Source organism: Aethalodelphis obliquidens, unplaced genomic scaffold (assembly GCF_003676395.1).
Source record: "Aethalodelphis obliquidens isolate GAN/ISIS:26980383/991018 unplaced genomic scaffold, ASM367639v1 scaffold53, whole genome shotgun sequence".
Taxonomy (NCBI): domain Eukaryota; kingdom Metazoa; phylum Chordata; class Mammalia; order Artiodactyla; family Delphinidae; genus Aethalodelphis; species Aethalodelphis obliquidens.
This window is the reverse complement of record NW_020837997.1, coordinates 8288451-8307675: the sequence shown is the minus strand read 5'-3', so window position 1 is coordinate 8307675 and position 19225 is coordinate 8288451. Positions and strand designations below refer to the sequence as shown.

General features: G+C 53.3%; 2 protein-coding genes across 14 annotated transcripts in view; one reads left to right on the top strand and one right to left on the bottom strand.

Annotated features, from left to right (window-relative positions):
* Positions 1 to 9380, top strand: part of HNRNPM (heterogeneous nuclear ribonucleoprotein M) — a 39156-nt gene extending 29776 nt beyond the window's left edge. For 3 of the 11 annotated variants that reach the window (XM_027085294.1, XM_027085290.1, XM_027085289.1), the window contains 5 exons: positions 235 to 333; positions 3758 to 3811; positions 5862 to 6664; positions 7326 to 7377; positions 8955 to 9380. In XM_027085294.1, the coding sequence (XP_026941095.1) occupies positions 235 to 333; positions 3758 to 3811; positions 5862 to 6664; positions 7326 to 7377; positions 8955 to 9118 (1172 nt within the window). In that variant the 3' untranslated portion in view covers positions 9119 to 9380. Of the gene's footprint in view, positions 1 to 234; positions 334 to 3757; positions 3812 to 5861; positions 6665 to 7325; positions 7378 to 8923 lie in introns of all 11 variants that reach the window. The other 8 variants (XM_027085299.1, XM_027085293.1, XM_027085295.1 and 5 more) reach the window with 4 other exon arrangements.
* A 1228-nt stretch (positions 9381 to 10608) lies between these two features.
* Positions 10609 to 18875, bottom strand: PRAM1 (PML-RARA regulated adaptor molecule 1). Of its 3 annotated transcripts, none has more exons than XM_027085301.1 (10): positions 18045 to 18875; positions 14577 to 15621; positions 14430 to 14487; positions 14280 to 14368; positions 11714 to 11771; positions 11490 to 11598; positions 11178 to 11340; positions 11056 to 11089; positions 10937 to 10971; positions 10609 to 10799 (listed from the first exon to the last, which is right to left on the bottom strand). In XM_027085301.1, the coding sequence occupies exons 1-10, from the start codon at positions 18045 to 18047 to the stop codon at positions 10759 to 10761; spliced, it is 1635 nt and encodes a 544-aa protein (XP_026941102.1). In that variant the 5' UTR covers positions 18048 to 18875; the 3' UTR covers positions 10609 to 10758. The 3 variants fall into 3 exon arrangements, with proteins under 3 accessions (XP_026941102.1, XP_026941104.1, XP_026941103.1); XM_027085303.1 differs by having other exon boundaries at positions 14280 to 14356; positions 18045 to 18874; XM_027085302.1 differs by having other exon boundaries at positions 10609 to 10796; positions 18045 to 18873.
* Between the last annotated feature and the right edge of the window lie 350 nt (positions 18876 to 19225).

Sequence of the window (19225 nt, the reverse complement as noted above, 5' to 3'; positions counted from 1 at the left end):
TGACTGTGTGTAAGCTGGAAATTAGTCCTAATGGACTAAAGGTGGGTTGTTTTCAGGGATTCATTTGAGGTGACTTCCTTTTTTAAGGAATAAAGGATGAACGATGGTTTCCTATAGAAAAACTAAAACATGCTGACTTGCTGGTAGCTGTTGTGTGTTTATAGTTTTTTGTTTTTAATGTCTAAAACATGATGGTATTCTTGGAAAGGCCTAGGGTAATATTTTTTTCCACAGAGATGGAGCGTGGCATGGGTGGAGGATTTGAGAGAGACTTTGCCAGAAATGAAATGGGAATGTCTCGAAGCTTTGGAGAGCCTCTTGGCAGAGGAATGGGTAAGAAGGCCCCATGGGCCCCTATGTGGGCGGGGTCAACCCCCCGGGGGTGCAGGCTCACCCTGATGTCGGGAGGTTCTTAGGCAAAGTCAGCTATTTTTCCTTAGGCTTTAAAAAAATTGTATGTTTTCTAGGTCTAGATACGAACTTTTGGTCCTTGAATTTTTTTATTGGTATCAACAGCACCATTTGTCTTTAGTCTTTTCAGATGGCTGCTTTTTTCACATTGGTATAAGGTGTTTTCTTGCTGTGGAGTTAAAAACTGCTGTGTTTACATGACGTTGTGGCTGTGTAGTCACGGTAGAGATCTTCAAGGCCCTGCTCAGTGGGGGTGTGAGTCTCCTTAGTCCAGGGGCCTCTGGTGTTCCAGTTAACAAAGGATGACGGTGTGCTTGCTGATGCAATTGAAAGAGATCTTGGTGAACAGGGAAGTTTCCTAATGTTGGAAGGCCTGGAGTATTGGGTCTGTCTAAATGTAGTTTTGGTTAGTTTGCAAAGCAGTTTCTTCTTTACTTTTCCATGGATGTCTTCCCCTGTTTGGAGTTTAGACGTTTCTGAGAATCTGTCAGCCTGATTCTTAGTTTGGAATAAGGAGATTGTCTATTCCTGGGCTCTGAAGTTTGTTTCTCTCAAAGGAGATTTAGAGCATGGATAACTCTCTCCCCAACACCCCCTCCTCCATCTTCATCAGCTTCTCAGCCTGTGCAGATAGGCGGCTACTAGGTGATAACCTCAAAGAGTGTTCAGCCTGTCTTTATGGGACACCTTGGGCTAGCTGTGAGGATTTTAAGCTTTTTTATGTCTAGTTTGTATGAGCTGAGCTGTATTTATCTCCAGGAATCCTATCTTCTTTGTTTCCTTCATGGAAACCAGGAATTATTAGGAACTGTTTCTCTCAGAGTAGACTGTTGGCTTTTGTTTCATTTGTCCCCCTGACCATGGTTAGGATAATTAAGTGATTTTTCTTGCATCAAAACTAGCTTTGCTTTCTTCTTTAAAAAAAGAAAAAAGAAAAAGGAGGAAAAAAAAGAGGAAAAAAAGTAGCTGGTACTGAAGATTTACTTTTTCTGTACTTACTTGATATGACTGTAGCTTTATTCTAGATTGTTCCAGAGCTTTAGAATTTGGGGGTGAGTTCATAATCTGTATGTGACTAGGTCAGTTAAAAGTTTCTTGTTGCCATGACTGGCTTTGTTTTTTGTGTCTTGAAATGGTAGGGTATTAAAAAATTTTAATTTATTGTCATTTGGCTGCAAATACTAATTTGTGGATGGATACCTGTGGTGAGAAGAACAAAATGGCACGTGACTTTCCTCCCACAGGCACTTTTTGCTGCTCTTGAGCCTTCAGTCCTTTGCTGCTCTGGGTCCTCTCACCTCACCTCTGTGATGAGGCTTGTCAGCCTTGTCCCAGATCCTGTGGAGGCACAAGAGGTGGACTGGTGAGGTTATTTCACGTGGCATCAGGAAACACGTCCTGTCCTGACCTGAATATAGGAAGGTCATCTGCAGGCCTATCTCCTGCTACTTTGGCACCTTCTTTCTGATTGAGACCATGGTCTGTTTGTCCTGAGGCTTCCCAGAGTGACCATGGGCAAGAGCAAGGAGCTTTTGTTCTCCTGCTACTTATGATCAGACTCAAGTTAGTGAAATGGTCTTTGTACCAAGTAAAATCTTTAAGTCAGGTTTTCAGAGTAGTTGCCTGGATTGTGTTTTTTTTTTTCAGATTCAGTTCTTGATCTTTTTTTTCTGTATTATTTACTTGACAGTTGGATCATTTTGGTGTGCTACTTTTGTAGTGCTCTCCCTATTCAGTATCCCTTCTTTCCTATCAAGGCAGTAGTTCTTTGTGCAAACAACTGTACTTGGTGCTCCAGGGCTATAGATAGATATGTGATCCTTAACTTTGAAGGATGTGGTGTAGCTGAGGAGACGGTGCTCAGAGTGGCTTGGGGCAGCACCAGAGATCAGCACGTAGAAGTGGCCTAGTTGAGGGATCCAGTGGAGATGTTGATTCCCGGGCTCTCGGCAGCTATGTGAGCACCACACAAAGGCGATCATTTTCTGTGTTAAGATTTGAAAAAGCACTGCTCTAGATGCTTGATAGAAGTGTTTTGCTCAGAGAACACAGGATCCAGGCAGGGGTGTAAGAAGACCATGCAGGAGATGCAGTTCACGCTGGAGGGGCTGGACTTCAGCATAGGTAGAAGTGGGGTACTGGCCCACAGAGAGGGCGGACAGCATCAGGTGCACAGGCTTGGAGATGTCAGTCTATTTGGGGTGGGAAGGACAGAACAGATTATAAAGTTTTAAGTCAGAGCAGGGGGCCCTGTGAACACCCATGAAAATAATTTGGCCTTTCTCTTCAAATCGGTGGTCGGCTGATTGTGAAGTCTTTTGCCAGGGAATGGTTTGATCCAAGTGCTGTTTTAGGAGCTAGAACCTAGGCCTGGGCGTGCTGAGTAGGCTCCCAGGCATCATGGAAGAATAAGCCCTGGTCTTGCTTCCTGGCTGGAGGTCTGTTTTCTTGGTGTACTTTCCTATCCCCTTCCTTTAGCAGGTAGTTGTAATACTTGAAACAGCTGCAGGGCTAGGGTTTAATCTCTCACGGTCATGGTCAAAATATGATATGTGCTCTGTGGCTGTTGTCCATGTTGCTCAGCACACTTCAGGACCAGAGAGGGGGTGGGTACAAGTTTCTTTTATATAGTGAAAGACCCAGAAGAAACTTAAAAGCTAACACTAATGATAGCATTAGACAAACTTAATAGAGGTTTGAATGAACTGCCAGCCAGCAAGCAGCAGTATTGCTGTTTTGGAAAGCTGAGTGTGTTGGGGTTTTGTTTACCTGAGGCTTTGTCTGTCACTTGGTTACCATCACATTTAGCTCCTTCCAGGCAGGGCTTGTAGGCTCAGTTTGCTGCAGTCTTCCCTTGCCTGGCTCGTTGATTAGGTCATATTTCCAGCACTGCATGCGGTTGCTGCTGGTTTTCTGGGGTTGGGCTCTAAGTGTAGCTACAGCGGTAGTTTGTTGAAGGGTAACTGTGAGGTGCTGATTGGATCTGGGTGGGTGAGTGCACGCTTCAGTCTGTGAGTACTGAGTGTCTGGACCAGCTTTAGAAAACTGTGCTACTGGCCCCATTCTTGCTCTAACCTTCCAAGTTCAGCTCGTGGGTGCAGTACCAGAGGCCCTGCCAACTGGGCCTCAGACTCTGGAGCTACATGGAACTCTAGCATCATGACCCATCATCAAGGACCCTTACAGTTTTCCAGTAAAATGACCTTGTCTGTGTGTATATTTCTCAACCCCTTCCCCTTTCCTTTTTAATTTTTTAATTAGTAGTAGTCCTGCTCTGGAATCTGTAATAAATTTCTATTACCGTAGAGGAATTTGGCTAATTTTTTTTTCTTCCTGATTTCCTTAGAAATCCTAAGTAATGCACTGAAGAGAGGAGAGATCATTGCAAAGCAGGGAGGAGGTAGGAAACGCTTAGTTTTGATGTTTTGATTTTTAGAATAGGCCTGTGTTACCGGGGATAGTAGTGTAGTGGTGAAAGCATGGGCTCTAAAATAGACTGCCTGGGGTGGGGAACCAGCTCTGGCTCCTCCTAGCTGTGTGACATTTGGCAAGTTACTGAACTTCTCTGTTTTTCGTACTGTAAAATGGGGATATAATGGTACCTACCTCATAGGGTTGTTCTGTAGAGTAAATGAGTTAATGCATAAAAGAGGACCTACGTATGTGCTGCGTACACGTTAGCCATTGTCAAAATGTGTAATCTGGGGGCTTTCTTGTTTCTAGTATTATAAAATTGTAAATTGCTAAAAGTAAATATTTCACCTGATTATAAAAGTGTACACCACCTAATCATAGCATATGTTTCCTATGTATACGTGTACTCAAAAAAATTCAGAACATTATGAAGAAAGTAAATACCTGAAATCTCATTGCCCTGCGATGAATGCTGTAAATATTTTGGAATATATTTTCCCATTAATACACTTTTTTTTAAGGGGTACCTAAAACTAAATGTACTTTAATTCAGTCTGATTTTTTTTTTTTTTCCTCATGGCTCTGAGCATCTTGGCATTTCCTTGGTAACTCCACTTGCTGGATTTATTTCTGTGGTGGGCTGATTCTAGAACTCCATGTGGGTACCGTTTCTTCCTAGTTCTCTGCTGCTATTGGCATCTGGAGTGTCACCCTCATTTTTGGTACTTTTGGGGATGCTACCCACCCTCTCTAGGTCTCTTACATTTTTTATAGTTGCTGAGATATTTCTGCTGTGAAAGCTTAATATTCTTAAAATTGTGTTTATATTTTGCCACTTGGTGCACTGTTATTCAGCCAAGGAAACAGTCACCGAGAAGTGGCATGACTCGTGCGAGGTCACAGCTTTGGTCAGTTAGAGAATCAAAGAAACGGCTGAATTTCCTCTTTTGGAATTTGCATCTTGGCCTGGGCTGCTTGATTCAAGAATGGGCTGGCTGAGGGCCCAGCTGCCCATTTTTCAGAGGCAGGTGGTGGTGGTCGTGAAGCTTGAGTGAGGGGGACTCTCGGGCTCTGCATGTGGAAAAACTTGGTGGCCAGTGGCCTTGGTGGTGGAGCCAGACCCTCCTTCTCCAGAATTGTAAGCATCACAGGGTCGGCTGTGCACTGCTGACCTGCCAGCGTGTGTCCAGCTGAACCATGACAGTGAGGGACTGATCCCAGGCCTGTTACTAAATCTACTCTGCAGTGCCATCAGATTTTTTTCCTCCAAAGCTAGCAAAGTTACACACGGCAAAGTCGGTTGGCAGTTTCCGTGACAGAGTAAGGTTCCCTAGAAGTGGCTGGCTGTGTTCATTTGTACATGAGGATCTGTATTGGTGTTGGTGTTTGTTTTCTTTATCTCTGCCTGATTACATGGCTGTGTAATAACTTACTTATGCCGTGGAGGTGCTAAGGAAATGCAGCCAGACTGGTTACCAGCAGGGCATTGTAGAGGGACAAGTTGGGAGAGGATAGAGGTTGTGAGCAATTTTAATTGTCCCCATTATAATCCATGTAATCCATTATGTCGGGTGACCATCTGAGTGTGGGGTTTCTGTCCCTCGCGCTCCCCCCACCCCCCGCCGCCCCCCAGAGCCTTTATCAATGTCTGGTGGTGGGGAAACTGCAGAGTTCTCAAGGAGTTGATGCCTGTTGCTCACAAAGCTTGTCACAAGTATTAGCACTTTCGAAGTAATGTGGAGAACATTGTTGATCAAAGTTCTCGGGGTGGGTTTTTTCCCTCTTTAAATTTTATTATGGAAATTAACTGTGGCACAGAAGTAGGAAGAATGATGTACTCACTACCCAGCTTTAACAGTTGTCAACATTTGCAGGATATCTAATGATAACTTATTGTGGGACTTAAAATTTCTGAACCGTGATTGAGCTTGTGAAGTGCCCAGGCCTCTGCACCCAGGGAACCCTCCTGGCATGGTGTGCACACAGATCCTCAAGTACCTGACATATGCCTGACACATTTCATGTCTCTGTTTTAGGTGGAGGTGGAGGCAGTGTCCCTGGAATTGAGAGGATGGGCCCCGGCATTGACCGCATTGGGGGTGCCGGCATGGAGCGCATGGGTGCAGGCCTGGGCCACGGCATGGATCGTGTGGGCTCTGAGATTGAGCGCATGGGCCTGGTCATGGACCGCATGGGCTCAGTCGAGCGCATGGGCTCCGGCATCGAGCGCATGGGCCCACTGGGCCTCGACCACATGGCCTCCAGCATCGAGCGCATGGGCCAGACCATGGAGCGCATCGGCTCTGGTGTGGAGCGCATGGGTGCCGGCATGGGCTTTGGCCTGGAGCGTATGGCCGCACCCATTGACCGTGTGGGCCAGACCATCGAGCGCATGGGCTCTGGCGTGGAGCGAATGGGCCCTGCCATCGAGCGCATGGGCCTGAGCATGGAGCGCATGGTGCCCGCAGGCATGGGGGCAGGCCTGGAGCGCATGGGCCCTGTGATGGATCGCATGGCCACCGGCCTGGAGCGCATGGGCGCCAACAACCTGGAGCGCATGGGCCTGGAGCGTATGGGCGCCAACAGTCTCGAGCGCATGGGCCTGGAGCGCATGGGCGCCAACAGCCTGGAGCGCATGGGTCCCGCCATGGGCCCGGCCCTGGGCGCTGGCATTGAGCGCATGGGCCTGGCCATGGGTGGTGGTGGCGGTGCCAGCTTTGACCGTGCCATCGAGATGGAGCGTGGCAACTTTGGAGGAAGCTTCGCAGGTTCCTTTGGTGGAGCCGGAGGCCATGCTCCTGGGGTGGCCAGGAAGGCCTGCCAGATATTTGTGAGAAATGTAAGTGGCTCTTCAGGAACTTCTCAGGGGTTGTATGCACAAGGGAGGAGGGGGCAGGAAGCCAGCAGGACCGAGTGGTAACAGGTCGAAGTCAGAGGGAGAGCTGAGTAGCGTGCAAGGGCCCTTTGCCACTTTCCCCGAAGTTTGGTGTTGGGAGAATGAGGAGGGAATGTGAGAGCTCGTGAATACTCGTGCAGCAGAAATAGTGGGTTTTGTGAAATCCTAAGCTTCTCTGACTACTGGATGGAAAAGCCAGTGATCTGAAGAATTTGAGTTTCTTGAACTGTCAGCTTGATGAGCTGCTAAATGACATGGCACGACAGTTCAGGGGTGGGGGGGAAAGGCTGTATCTGAATTATCTTTACCAGATTGACCACCTTTAGCTACTGTTCAGTGGTTCGGTGGGCTGCTCACCACAGGCAGCTGTGTGTTCTGCTCTGTGCATGGTGCTTCCACAGACAGATGCAGACAGGAGGGAATGAACTTGCTGTGCTAGTTTAGAACCTCACGCAGACAGACTCTTTGTTCTCTGCTGATCAATCTCAGTGTGAAGGTCAGCCAGTTTCTCTGTGTGATAAGTTTTAGGGGCACTCTGAGACAGTTGATGTTTGTGCATTAGGATTTGGTTGAATCACTCACCAGTCTCCTTTTTCTCCCTCAGCTCCCATTTGATTTTACATGGAAGATGCTAAAAGACAAGTTCAACGAATGTGGTAAGTATTTGAGAGGCTTTCTAGGTGCTTCCTTGTGTTGTGGCTTGTTGGTGCTGCATTGGAGTCACGCAGCGAGGCTTCCATCCTAGTCTTCACAGACACCTTCCGTGACTCTGGAGGATGGATGGGACTTGCCATTTTTCTGCCTGTGCAAATATTCAAGCAGGTTGTTGAGTTTCCTTTTATGTGTCAGATACTTTTTCACCTGTGTTCTCATTTCATCTTTGTTTTTCTCTTTTTTTCCCCCTTCCGGTTTTTGAAAGGAGGTAGTGTTGACCCCATTTTACAGTCAGGCCAAATCATGTTCCCAAGGTCACATGGCTTCTACGTGACAAAGCTAAATAAATACATCTGAGACAAGGTTGTTTTCCACGGTAGCACTATTGGTTTGCGCCTCAGAGAGCACTCGCCCAGCAGGTTCCTCGGCTGAGGTTTCACAGGCTCTGGGCACACAGTAGCTTGTGTGCGATGAAGCTGAGGGTCTCTGATAGAGGTTTCCTGGCACACCAGGCAGCCATTCTGGAAGGGTCACTTTGTGGCCAAAAAGTTGTCGTCTCCGGTTGAGGCCCTGCCCCTCACGCCTACCACCTCTTTTCTTTTAACCGTGTCAAGTTTGGAGCCCCAGCCCTAAGCCAGAGGTCTGGGTAGCTCCCTGGATCAAGGCTTCCTCAGTGTTTTCTCATTTCCTTTTGCTGCAGTGACTCAGATTTCACCACAATTGCTGCTTCTCCTGGTTCTTCTCTCGGGTCAACTGTTGAGCCATAGCCTGCCTTCTTGCCCTGTTCTTGTCCTCTTTCCACTCCTTAGTTCCCAAGTTGTAGTGGATATTCTGAAAAGTCAAATTGGATCACTTCCCCCTGCCACAGATGCCCGGAGGTGTCCCTCTGCTGTCAAGAGAAAGCCCAAACTACGATCCCCTGTACGACTTAATGTCACCCTAAGCTGTTTTAGACCCTTCCCGTGAGAAGCCCTCCAGGATGTTGACCTCTTAAGCAGAGTTGATGGCCCTAGAATTGTGAGTGCCAGCACCAGTTACACTGTGTGTTCTTGGCCCTGTGTTTCTTCCCTTGTAGATTGTTTCCATGGTGCTTGACACATACCTGGATGCTTAACCGGAGCTTGAATGAATATTTGTAACCTGTTTGCCAATTATTACAAAGCTTGTATTTGGACAGTACAGAAGTGTCCATGGTATTGGCATTGGCCTTGTAAATGCGGTGGAGCAGTGTATTAAATAAGTGAAGCCTCTGTGAAATTTGCCTGTAAAGCTGGCTTCACACAGCGTCTTTTTATAACTCTTGAGAGTAAAAGTGTGCATTTGAAGCCGCCAGGAATGCTCATGGTGGGTCAGATTGTTGTCCTGTGGCAGAAGAATGGCAATGTGGCTGAGGGCCATAGTAGCTGGGTTCCAGCCGCTGTGTTCTGAGCATTCATGCGCCAGGCGCGAGGGCCACCCTCCCTTTTGACTCTGTCAACCGAAATCCAACAGGTGATCTGGACTGAGTGGAGCCCAGACTGAGGCTGAGCTCTGGGTTTGCCTGATGAGTTGTGGTCTCTTCTTCCCTCCCTGTGCCCAGGCCACGTGCTGTATGCCGACATCAAGATGGAGAATGGGAAGTCCAAAGGGTGCGGTGTGGTTAAGTTTGAGTCGCCAGAGGTGGCTGAGAGAGCCTGCCGGATGATGAATGGGATGAAGCTGAGTGGCCGAGAGATTGATGTTCGAATCGATAGAAATGCTTAAGCAGTTGCCTTTTTTAAACATCGATACCAGACCTCTGAATTTGTATTTTTTCTTGTTAACCATTTTAATTTGTTGGCTGGATGTATAAAGATGTTTAAAAAATTCAGTTGCTTTTTGGGGTAATTTGAATTACTTTTTTAATGACTGGGATTCCATTTGACTGTTTGCATTGAGATTGCAATGTGCGCAATTTTTTTTGTAGTTGTGGCATCTTGTTGACATCGAATATGACTTTGATAATAAATACCAGTTCCTGAAAGCTGCTTGCTTTTGTGTGTGTGTTGTGGGGTAACCGCCCGAGTTTGGGGGAGCTAGAGCTGCTCAGTCTCCTTTCTACCCTTGGAGCTGTGGACCCTTGGGCTGGGAGGCCACTGGCCCCAGCTACTTCAGAAAAATTTCGTGGAAACGGAATCCTGAGTGGACCTCAATCCCCCAGGGCTCGTTAATGGTGCACTTGGCTGTCGGAGCCATCCTGTCTCCCCTGGTGCAGTTCTGTAGGGCACAGATGCTGCATCAGGCTCGTTTCCAGTTAGACTTTTGTCTCAGTCTGCTCTGGCTGCTGTAACAAACATTTGTTTCTCACAGTTCTGGAGGCTGGGAAGTCCAAGATCAAAGCGCTGGGAGATTCAGTGCCTGGTGAGGGCCCGGTCCTAGTTCGTGGATGACACCTTCTAGCTGTAACCTCACATGGCAGAAGGGGCCAGGGAACTTTCTCAGACCTCTTTTATTTATTTTTTAAAAAAATAATTTTTTAGCTTTATTTGTTTGGCTGTGCCACACAGCTTGTGGGACCTTAGTTCCCCCACCAGGGATTGAACCTGGGCCCTCAGCAGTGAAAGTGCGTGCAGAGTCCTAACCACTGGCCTGCCAGGGAACTCTCAGACCTCTTTTGTAGGGGCACGAATCCCATTCATGAGGGCTCTGCTGCCACGACCTAATCCCCTCCCCAAAGGCCCCACCTCCTAGTACCATCATGTTGAGGGTTAGGTTTTCAACGCAGGAATTGTTTTTGGCAGCAAGGACACAAATGTTCAGTCCATAGCAGCTTTTCTTTGCTAAAACAGACCAAGTAGGGTGAGAGTTTCTGAGCATATTTTGTCCTGTCAGAGGTTTAGGCTGAACTTGATACCTGGACTCTTATCAGAACTGGGTCACATTCCCCCCAAGATGTGATCTCATACGTAAGTCCACTTGGGCTGTGTAGCCTGTGAGAAGCTGCAGCTGCTGCTTGTCACGTTGGATGTGGAGGGTCTTCACTCTGGCTGGCGGCTGACACGGGGTACCATCACGGGGACTCCCACCTCTAAGTCTAGCAAGGTGCCAGCTCCCTTGCTACCTTCTCCTGCCCTACTTTTCTCCTTTCTGGCCTATATCCTTGAGGGGTGTGACCTTGGAGAAGGGGGGTGACCCCACAGATTCCCCCAGGTGTCTGATCATGGCTCCACTGTGTGGTGCCCATCAGGAGGGAGAGACAAGACAAGAAGCAGGAATTGCTTTAAAAGAGGGGCTTTATGTGGTCTGTGTCCGTGGTCAGACAGGAGCCTGGGCAGTTCTGTGACGGCCAAACTGGGATCCAGGGCTCCTTCGGTTAAGAGGTGGCTGGATTGGTGGGTTGTCCTGGGTCCCCACCCCTGTAGGCCTTATCGTCCCCCGGGGAATGGTTGGTTATCCAGAGGATCTGCCGAGGAGGGGTGACTTCCAGTGACCCTTGCCCCATAAGCAGGTAGCCAGCAGCCCCTGGTGGAGTGGGATGGGACCTTACCCCCTCCCAAGACACTGTAGTCCCTTCCAGTCCACCCGGAGCATCCCCATACATACCCCAGGAACCGACGTCGTCATACACCTCTGTTTCCCTGGTTGAGAGCGCAGTTAAGGTCAGTAAGGGTCACCTCATCCCTCCCCCCTAAATCCCCCACCCCATCAGGGCCAGCACTCACAGGGGCAGTAGAGCTGTTCTGGGTACATAGCCATCTGCAAGGAGAGAGCGGGGGTGGGTGAGTTCTCCACCCTCCCTGGTGTTTCGCGTCTTCCCAGGGCTGCCCCTGCTGGGCTCACTCACACTTGCCCTTGGTGTCCCGGCACAGCATCTCCTCCTTGCTGGTGAACTCTATCACCTCCAGGATCTCCCCACGCCGAAGCGCCAGGTGCTTGCCACCCCCGCGACGGGTCTTGGCGTTGGGGTCAATCATCATCCTTGTCTGAATCACAATCTCCCCCTCAAACTGGGGAGGAAGACATCAGAGCTTTTGGTCATGCTGCCACCCCGAGGACCCCTGCCTGGCTTCTTTCTGAGGATGGAATTTGTGGGGCTTTGGTCAACTGGGGCTGAGCACAGCCCTCCCAGGACTCTTGCTTTGCTTGGGGTTCACACCTTGAACTTCTTCCGGAACTCCCGCTCAGCTTTCTCTGCCTTCCGGATCTGCTTCAGAGACTTCAGGTCCGTGGGCGGCAACTGCTGTGGCTGGGGGCCCTTCTCCTTCCTGAGCCCCCGGGGAGTTGGGTGCTCATGAGCAAGACGTGCTTCTCAGGGACCCCCTTTTACCGTCCTCCCAGAGCTCAGCCCCACCCTGTCCCACTCCCTTTGCCCTCTGGTACCTGGGCTCTTGGTCTTCTGGTGGCCTCCTGGGGGGTTGCTGGGTAGACAGCACTTCATCTGGGACAGTCAGAATGCTGAGTTAGGGCAGGGACCATTGGTTCGGCCTCTGAATCTGGCGGCCTGCTCTTTCCCTTGTCAGTTCTCAGGACCTTGGTCCCCTCCCCACCCCGCTGCCCAGGCCTTTCTCATGAGTTGTGAGTTCTAGTGGATTGCCTTTCATTTTCTTAACTCCTGTCGCAGGATAGGCGTGGCAGAAACGTTACCACTCATTTCAGCTGTCTTGACTGTCATCCCAAGTTGCTTGCCGAGGAGGACCTAAGGGTTCAGAGAGGTAACACAGCCTGCCCCAGGTCACCCAGCTGTTAAATGGTAGAGGCAGGATTTCTCTGTAGGCTTTTGAGGCCATTTCACGCCTGCCTTGTAGAGCAGGTGGGGTTCTGGGAATTGTGATGAGATTTGGGTCAAAAAGTAAGGCGAAGAAAAGTATTTCCTGGAAGCAAAGAAGTCTCCCTCTAAGAAGGGGCTGTTGGGCTGGGACTCTTGCCTGGCCTGGCTGATGATGAGACTGGACTGTGAGGGGTCTCCCAGGTGAGGACTGACTACCCCGCAAATGACCAGCTTTCCAGGTATGAGCCCTGTTGGCCAAGGGTGTGGCTTACAGTGAGAGCCTTGTGAACACAAAGGGAGTGAAGGATCCAGAACCTGAAGCCCCTAGCTTTTTGCAGTCCTCTCTGAATGACTTGAAGTGCTGCTCTGGACATTTCTAGGCCAGCAGACCCTTCCATCAAGCTGCCCGAGGGGCATCTGCATGGGGCCCTTCCACCCCTTCAGACACTGAGTTTGCCTCCAGCCTCAGCTGGGTGGTGCTCGGGTAACAGTGCCACCCAGAGGCTGCCCAGGCCGGAGATGGTCACCCGGCTGGGAGCAGCCTTGACTTCACCCCAGGGCCCCTACAGACCTGCCGCAGCCAGAGAGTGCAGCCCTGGGCACGGCAGTGCGGGGCAGACCCTGGTGCCCTGTGTCCCCAGCTTTCTGGCAGTGTGATCCTGAGCACGCTACCCTCAGCTCCTGAGAAAGAGCTGGGCCCGGCCCCTCCAGAGGAGCCCCCAGCTGTGCAGGGAGCCTCTAGTGGAGCCGCCACTGCTCTGAGTGAGGCAGAGAGTGGGAGGGGGGAGCCCAGAGTCCTTCCAACTGGGGACAGACTTGAGAAGGGCAGAGCTGCCTTTGGGACAATCACTGAGCCCCACTCGAGAAGCGGGGAGATCTGGGGAAGCATGTGGTATCGGCTCAGAACCTTGAAGAATGACTGGCGGTTGTCCAGTGGCTGGGACGGTGAGCAGAGGGAGGAAAGTGCCTCGTCTACTTGGGGTTGGGGAAGGGGAAGCGGTGGGCCATGCCTGCGGAGCTGCTGGAAGTGGATGGCCAGAGGTGCTCCCTCCCCACGTCCACATCCCCAAGAGAGGCCCCCCAGACCCAAGCCACAGAGCTTAACTGGAGCGGAAGCAGGAGGGGCCCTGTCAGGAAGCTCTGTGCTAACAGGGGTGTTGCAAGCAGCCCCTGGGGAAAGCCCAGGAGAAGCAGAAGGGGCTGGGGAAGGAGTAACAGCTGTATAGGCAGCAGACTTTGGAGGGTGGGCTGGTGAGGTGGGAGTGGTAGCTGGGGATCCCAAAGGCACCTCTGATGAAACGTTCCCCTGCAGGAGACCCTTCCAAAGACAGGGCAGGGAAGCAGCCTGGGAGCCTAGGGTCTGGGCTCCTGTGTATCGGCTGTGCGACCTGGGGCAAGTCACTTCTTGCCTCAAGCTTGTCCTCAAGCTTCCAGTCCTGTAAAATGGGCAGGACACTGCCTCGGGGGTGGTGGGCTGTGCACATTCGGTGAAGTGCTGGCATGGGAGCCTTGGTGTTTTCACATGGGGTTGGTGAATGCATCATCCGCGAGCTGGGCCTGCTTGGCCTTCATCCTGCTCTCCAGGAGCAGAGGTGTGGAAGGGAGAGAAGCAGCATCCTTGGAAACCCAGAGCACAGAGAGAGAGTTGCCTGGGACTGCAGACCTGGAGGGTCGGCCACACCCTGTCTCCAGCCCCTGCCTCTGAGTTCAGGCCCAAGTCCTGCCTGGATATCCCTCAGGCACCTCCAACACCACGGGTCCCTTACTCAGGTGCAGGCTCAACATTTGGGCCTCAACCCTGTCATGAGCTCGCTCTCGTCCCTGGTGATGCACCACCAAGTCCTCTTGCTGCTTTGTACCTGATCCTTCCACTGCTCTCCATGTCTTCTGCCACCACCCTGGCCCACACCCCTGCCCTGGCCACACCCTGGTCAGGCTGCTGGCCTCTGGGCTGCCCTTACTCACATTGTTCCACCCACCAGGAGCTGGTGTGACCTTTCTGAAAGGCCCCTCCTTCTCTCTGCTTCCTCCCCTGGCGCTGCTTTCAATCCATCAGGGATATGGATTGCCACTTGGCGTCTCGCTAGCAACATGGCAGAACACACCCTTGTGACAAATGTTCCCCAGGTGCCTTGGCAGACTGGTCTGGCTGAGGGCCTGGCCCTGTCACCAACAAACCTCTGCCCTTGGGGCTGGGTCTGGAGTCGTCTGTGGGCTCCACGTCCTCGTACAGCTTGTAGGCCTCATCTGGGTCCCTGCGGGGATACCTGAGATGAGGGCCTCTTTCGGTCCCGTGACCCACACCTGTACCCCCTGACTCCTACTCACTGTGGGGTGTCTTCAGGCTGTCGAGCCAGGAAGCCGGCAGAAAAGCTCCTCGGCAGAGCTGTGGGGAGATGAGAACAGGAGGGAGGGAGGCAGGCACTGCCAGGGAGCCTCCACACCCTCCTTTCTGCCTGGGCCGCCCTCACCCACCTGTGCCTGCTGCCAAGGTCCTTCGAAATCTCTGGACGTCCCTGGGGCCTGGGGGCAGTGGGGGCTTGGCTGGAGGGGCGCCCAGGCTGCTGACTGGGGGGAGAGGCCTCCGCCGGGGTGGGTGGCCAGGTTTGAGGCCCAGCCTCGAGCCTCCACCGCAAGTGAGGGCTCCAGATCTCTGCTGCCTGGCTCCAAACCCTGGGCTGAGTGGGAACCTAGGGCTGGAGCCTGCAACGGCAGTGGGCAGTGAGCTCTCTGAACGGGAGCCAGGGAGTGGAGGCTTTCTAGGGAGGTCACCGAAGAACTCTGCCTGCTTCCTGGGCAGAGATCTGGGCTTGGGCTGGGAGGACTTGCAGGGCGGCCCCCGCCACTCGGGCTGCAGAAACTCCTTGGGGAGCAGGCTGCACTCGGGCCCCGAGGACGTCCTGGGGAGGTCACCACACTCGGGCCGCGGGGGCTTCTCGGGGAGGTCACTCAGTGGAGGCTGTGGCATCTTTCCGGGGACTGTACTGAAGTTGGGCTGTGAGGAGTGAGGCTGGGGCTCACTGGACTCGGGCTTTGAAGGGGGCATTGGGGGGACCTCAGTGGACTCGGGCTGCGGCAGGGACTTCTCAGGGAGACCACTGACCCCAAGCTGCGGGGGCTTCTCGGGAACGGTACTGAACTTGGGCTGGGGGGCCTTCAGGGTGGCCTCATTGGACTCAGGCTGCTGGGACTTCCTGGGGAATGCACCGAACTTGGGCCCTGTGGGGGGCCTTGGGGCGTGGCTGAGCTCAGGCTGCAGGGGCTTCCTGGGGAATGGAGTGGCCTTGAGCTGTGGGACCTTCTTGGAGAGTTCACTGAACTCAAGTTTGCAGGGCTTCTTGGGCAGATCAGTGGACTCGGGCTGGGGGTGCTTCTTGGGATGCTCGCCTAACTCAGGCTGTGGAAACTTTTTGAGGAGTTTGTTGAACTCGGGCTTTGGAGATACTTGGGGGAGTTTGCCGGTCTCGGGCCGAGAGGCCTGGAACTTTGCTTGAAGGCTCCGAAAGTCCTGATGACTCCCCTAGGGGACACGGAGTCAGGCAGGGACTCAGACACATGCGGGTGGTGGAGAGACGGACGTGGGACAAGCAGACATGGTCACGGACACGCACCCCCTTCCCCTGGCTCCTGTTCAGTTAGCTCCTCTCCCCCACCTTCTGCCCTTGGCCGCCATCTCTGTTGGCCATAGACTCCCACGTTTTTGTGTCTCTAGCCTCCCGGTGGGTCGCAGGCCCTCCTAAACTACCACACCCTCTGACCTCGCCACTCAGGACCAGGATGCGCACCCAGCCTCATCCCACTCTGGACCCGAGCTCCTGGGGCCCCTGGGGCCTGCTGCTCCCATAGCCCGCCCCGCCCCCTCAGTCAGGGGAGCATCCTCGAGCTCCCCCCCGCCCCCCGCCATGCCCCCAGGCCCTTCTTTTCTCATTTCAAAATACATCCAGAATCCAGCCACTTCTCACCGCCTGCACCACTGTCCTGGCCCAGAGGAGCCCAACCGGGTAAGGCAGTATCCCCTGTTGCCTGGATCATTTAATAGGCTCCTCCTTGGTCTCCTGCCCGCCCCCGCCCCCCGCCCCCGCGTCCCCATCCCTGGTCAGGCCCCTCACAACAGCCGGAGGAGGCCAGTTAACCCAGAGTCAGTTTGTGCACCTCTGCTCAAAATCTGGCCGTGTTCCTTCATTTCCCCACAGTAGAAGCTAAAGATCTCACGAGGAACTTCCCTGGCGGTCCAGCGCCCAAGACTCCGCACTCCCAACGCAGGGGACCCGGGTTCGATCCCTGGTCCGGGAACTAGATCCCGCGTGCCACAACTAACGATCCCACATGCTGCAACCAAGACCCAGTGCAGCCAAATAAATTAAAAAAAAAAAAAAAAAATCTCACAAAGGCCCTGAACGGCAGATTCGACCTCTCCTACCCAGTCACCTCCTTGGCCTCCCCTTCTCCCATCTCCTGCCCTCTGCCTGGGACACTCTCCCCACTGCATGGCTCTCCTTCTCCTCTTACAGGTCTCTGCTCCCATATTCCTTATTAGAGAGGACTTCCTCCCAGACCACCCTAATTAAAAAGAGAAGATTGGATTCCCCCTTCCCAGGATTCTCTATCCTCCCCAACCTGCCTGATGTTTCTCTTAGTTAGTACCTGACACCTTGTATCATTCTATTTATTTTACTTAATACTTTTTTTTTTTGGGCAGGGGGCGGGCGGCGGTGGCCATGCCTCACGGCATGTGGGATATTAGTTCTCCGACCAGGGATTGAACCCACGCCCCCTGCATTGGAAGTGCAGAGTCTTAACCACTGGACCACCGGGGAGGTTCCAATACTTGTTTTTTAAATGTGTTTTGACTATTTGTGGGATTTTTTTGTTTTGTTTTGGTCTCTCTCCTCCTCCTTTCCCCAGCCCCTGTGGACTGTCAGCGCCCCAAGGGCAGTAGCTTGTCTTGTGCATTGCTGTCCTCCTAGTGCCTGGCCTGTGCTGAGATGCTCAGTAATTCTTTGTTGAAATAAAGAACGTACAGGACACAGAGACAGGCATATAGGCGGCCTGACCATCACGTTCTCACACAGACTCACGTGGAGAGACACTAAGAGACCTAGAGGCAAACCTGAGGGCAGGGCCCCACAGTCCCAGACACCCCGACTGATGGTCAGGGATGCCCACCAGGCCCGGCAGGCAGGCTCCCGAGCGTGGGCACGCGCACCAGCCCTGGCACAGGAAGTCCGTCCCAGGTATGGTCTTGACCAGCCCCACATCCTTGGTCACGGACACAGGAGATGCACAAGTAGGCCAGGGCTGCTCTGACCGACAGGTCACCCCAGAGGTGGCCCTGCCACAGCTCCCAGGCCTGGCTTTACCTGGGGTCGAGGAGACCGGGGAGGGGAAGGGTACGACCTCGGGAACTTTGCCCCCGCCTGTGCCTCACTCTGCCCTGATCCAGAGAACAAGGAAAGGTGCCGGGGCCTGAGACGCCTCTGTGGAAGCCCCCCTAACTGGTGGGTTGTGGCAAGGCTCCCAGGTGACCCAGGGGGCCAGAGAAGCCGGGGTCAGCAGGTCAGGCCTTGGGGCGCTGCTGGGGTGGGGGGTTGGCAGCGTGTGCGTGACCCGCTTTGTCGCCCCCAGGAAGGCCCTGCCCCTCACCCTGGCTGCCTGTTACCGGGTTGCTATTCATGGCGGGGGGGGGGGTCGTCTGGGCAGTGCCACCCATCTCCCTTCTAGTCGCAGCCTCAGCCTCTGCTACAGGCCCCTCGGGAGCCTGAGCTGTCCCAGAGGTGGGTCTTGGCTGCCTCCTACCTCTGGGCGTTTGTGTCGGTCACAACCCTGAAAACCTGCTTGCCCCTCTGCCGGCCCGCTCTTGGAATGTGCCTTCCAGTTTCCACCCGTGGCATCCCTTGCCTCCGGCCAGTGGGGGGCTCTCCAAGGGCTTGGGGGCTCACTCACCATGGCTGCAGGCGGGTGACGGGCCACAGGGCGACTGGGACCTGAGCCAGGGCTGCTGCCTTCAGGAAGTGACTGTAGCTTCTGCTCCACGGGCCCCACGGGGTGGGGTCTACTGGCCAGGCGGGAGGGCAGAGGAGGAAGGGGAGGAGGGGGGAGAGCCCCAGCCTGTCTTCAGGTCCTGCTGGGAGCTTCTTGAATTCCTGTCCTGCGCTGCGCTTTGTGCATTTCTCAGCAGACACCCAACAGTCACTCGTTTCTCGACTCTGCTGGCCCCCCCCTCCCACCCCATGCCCTGCTGTGTGCTGACCTCTGGACTCCAGGAAGGACTCATGCCAGGCCCTGAGGACCTCCTGCCGACAGAGGCAGGCCAAGGCCAACTCCTCCCAGGGCCTCTGCAGGAGGCGAGTGGTAGTTCTCAGCGGGAAAGGGGCACGGCCAGTTCCGGGCCGTGAGACCCCAGGAGTAGAGCGAGCCTGACGGGTGAGGCCCTCCTGCTGGCTCTTGTTGCCTCAGTCCGCCTTCCTCATTTCAACACTTCCCTGTAGCCTGATTTCCAGCTCTGAGCAGGACTTAGGACTTCCCTGTTACAGGGGCAACTGTAACAAGGGCCGAGGGCCCAGGTGGGATGGCACGTTTGGTGGTGGGTGGGTGGGGAATGTCCAAGGCTCCCAGAGGACAAGAGAAGGAGGAAAATGGGGACAGCTGGGAGGCCAGCAGAGAGGGGGTGAAGGTGGTAGGCAAGATTAGAGCTGTGAGGGTGCAGGGTGCGAGGCCAGACAAGGGAGACCCTGATGGCAGGGCTCGGTCCCCAGGAAGTCAGTGACCTCGGGCTCATAGAGAAAGGGAGAAAACACCCAGTGGGAGAGTGCAGAGCCCCGATTTTCCGTTCAGCTATGCCACCGGGATCCTTTGAGTTCACAGAAAGACAGAAGCTCCTGGAGATTTTGACTTAATTGGTCTGGGGTGTGGCCTGAGCCTGGGGATTTCTTACACACCCTCAGGGGGATTCTAGTGTGCCGCTGAGGAGCACTGGTGCCCACAAGTCACCCTGAGACCCCGAGAAAGTGTGGGTTGTGTCTCGGGTCTGAGGTGGGGCCTCAGATTCTGAAGCATCCCAGGTGAGGCCCATACCGCTGGTCCAAGGATCACAGCGAGAGTAACAGAGATGTACTGAAGTCTCC

Coding starts and splice junctions, on each gene's coding strand:
- PRAM1 (XM_027085301.1), bottom strand. Junction 14,369..14,429: donor CAGCCTGAAGACACCCCACA/GTGAGTAGGAGT, acceptor CCCTCATCTCAG/GTATCCCCGCAGGGACCCAG. Junction 11,090..11,177: donor CCGGGACACCAAGGGCAAGT/GTGAGTGAGCCC, acceptor CTCTCCTTGCAG/ATGGCTATGTACCCAGAACA.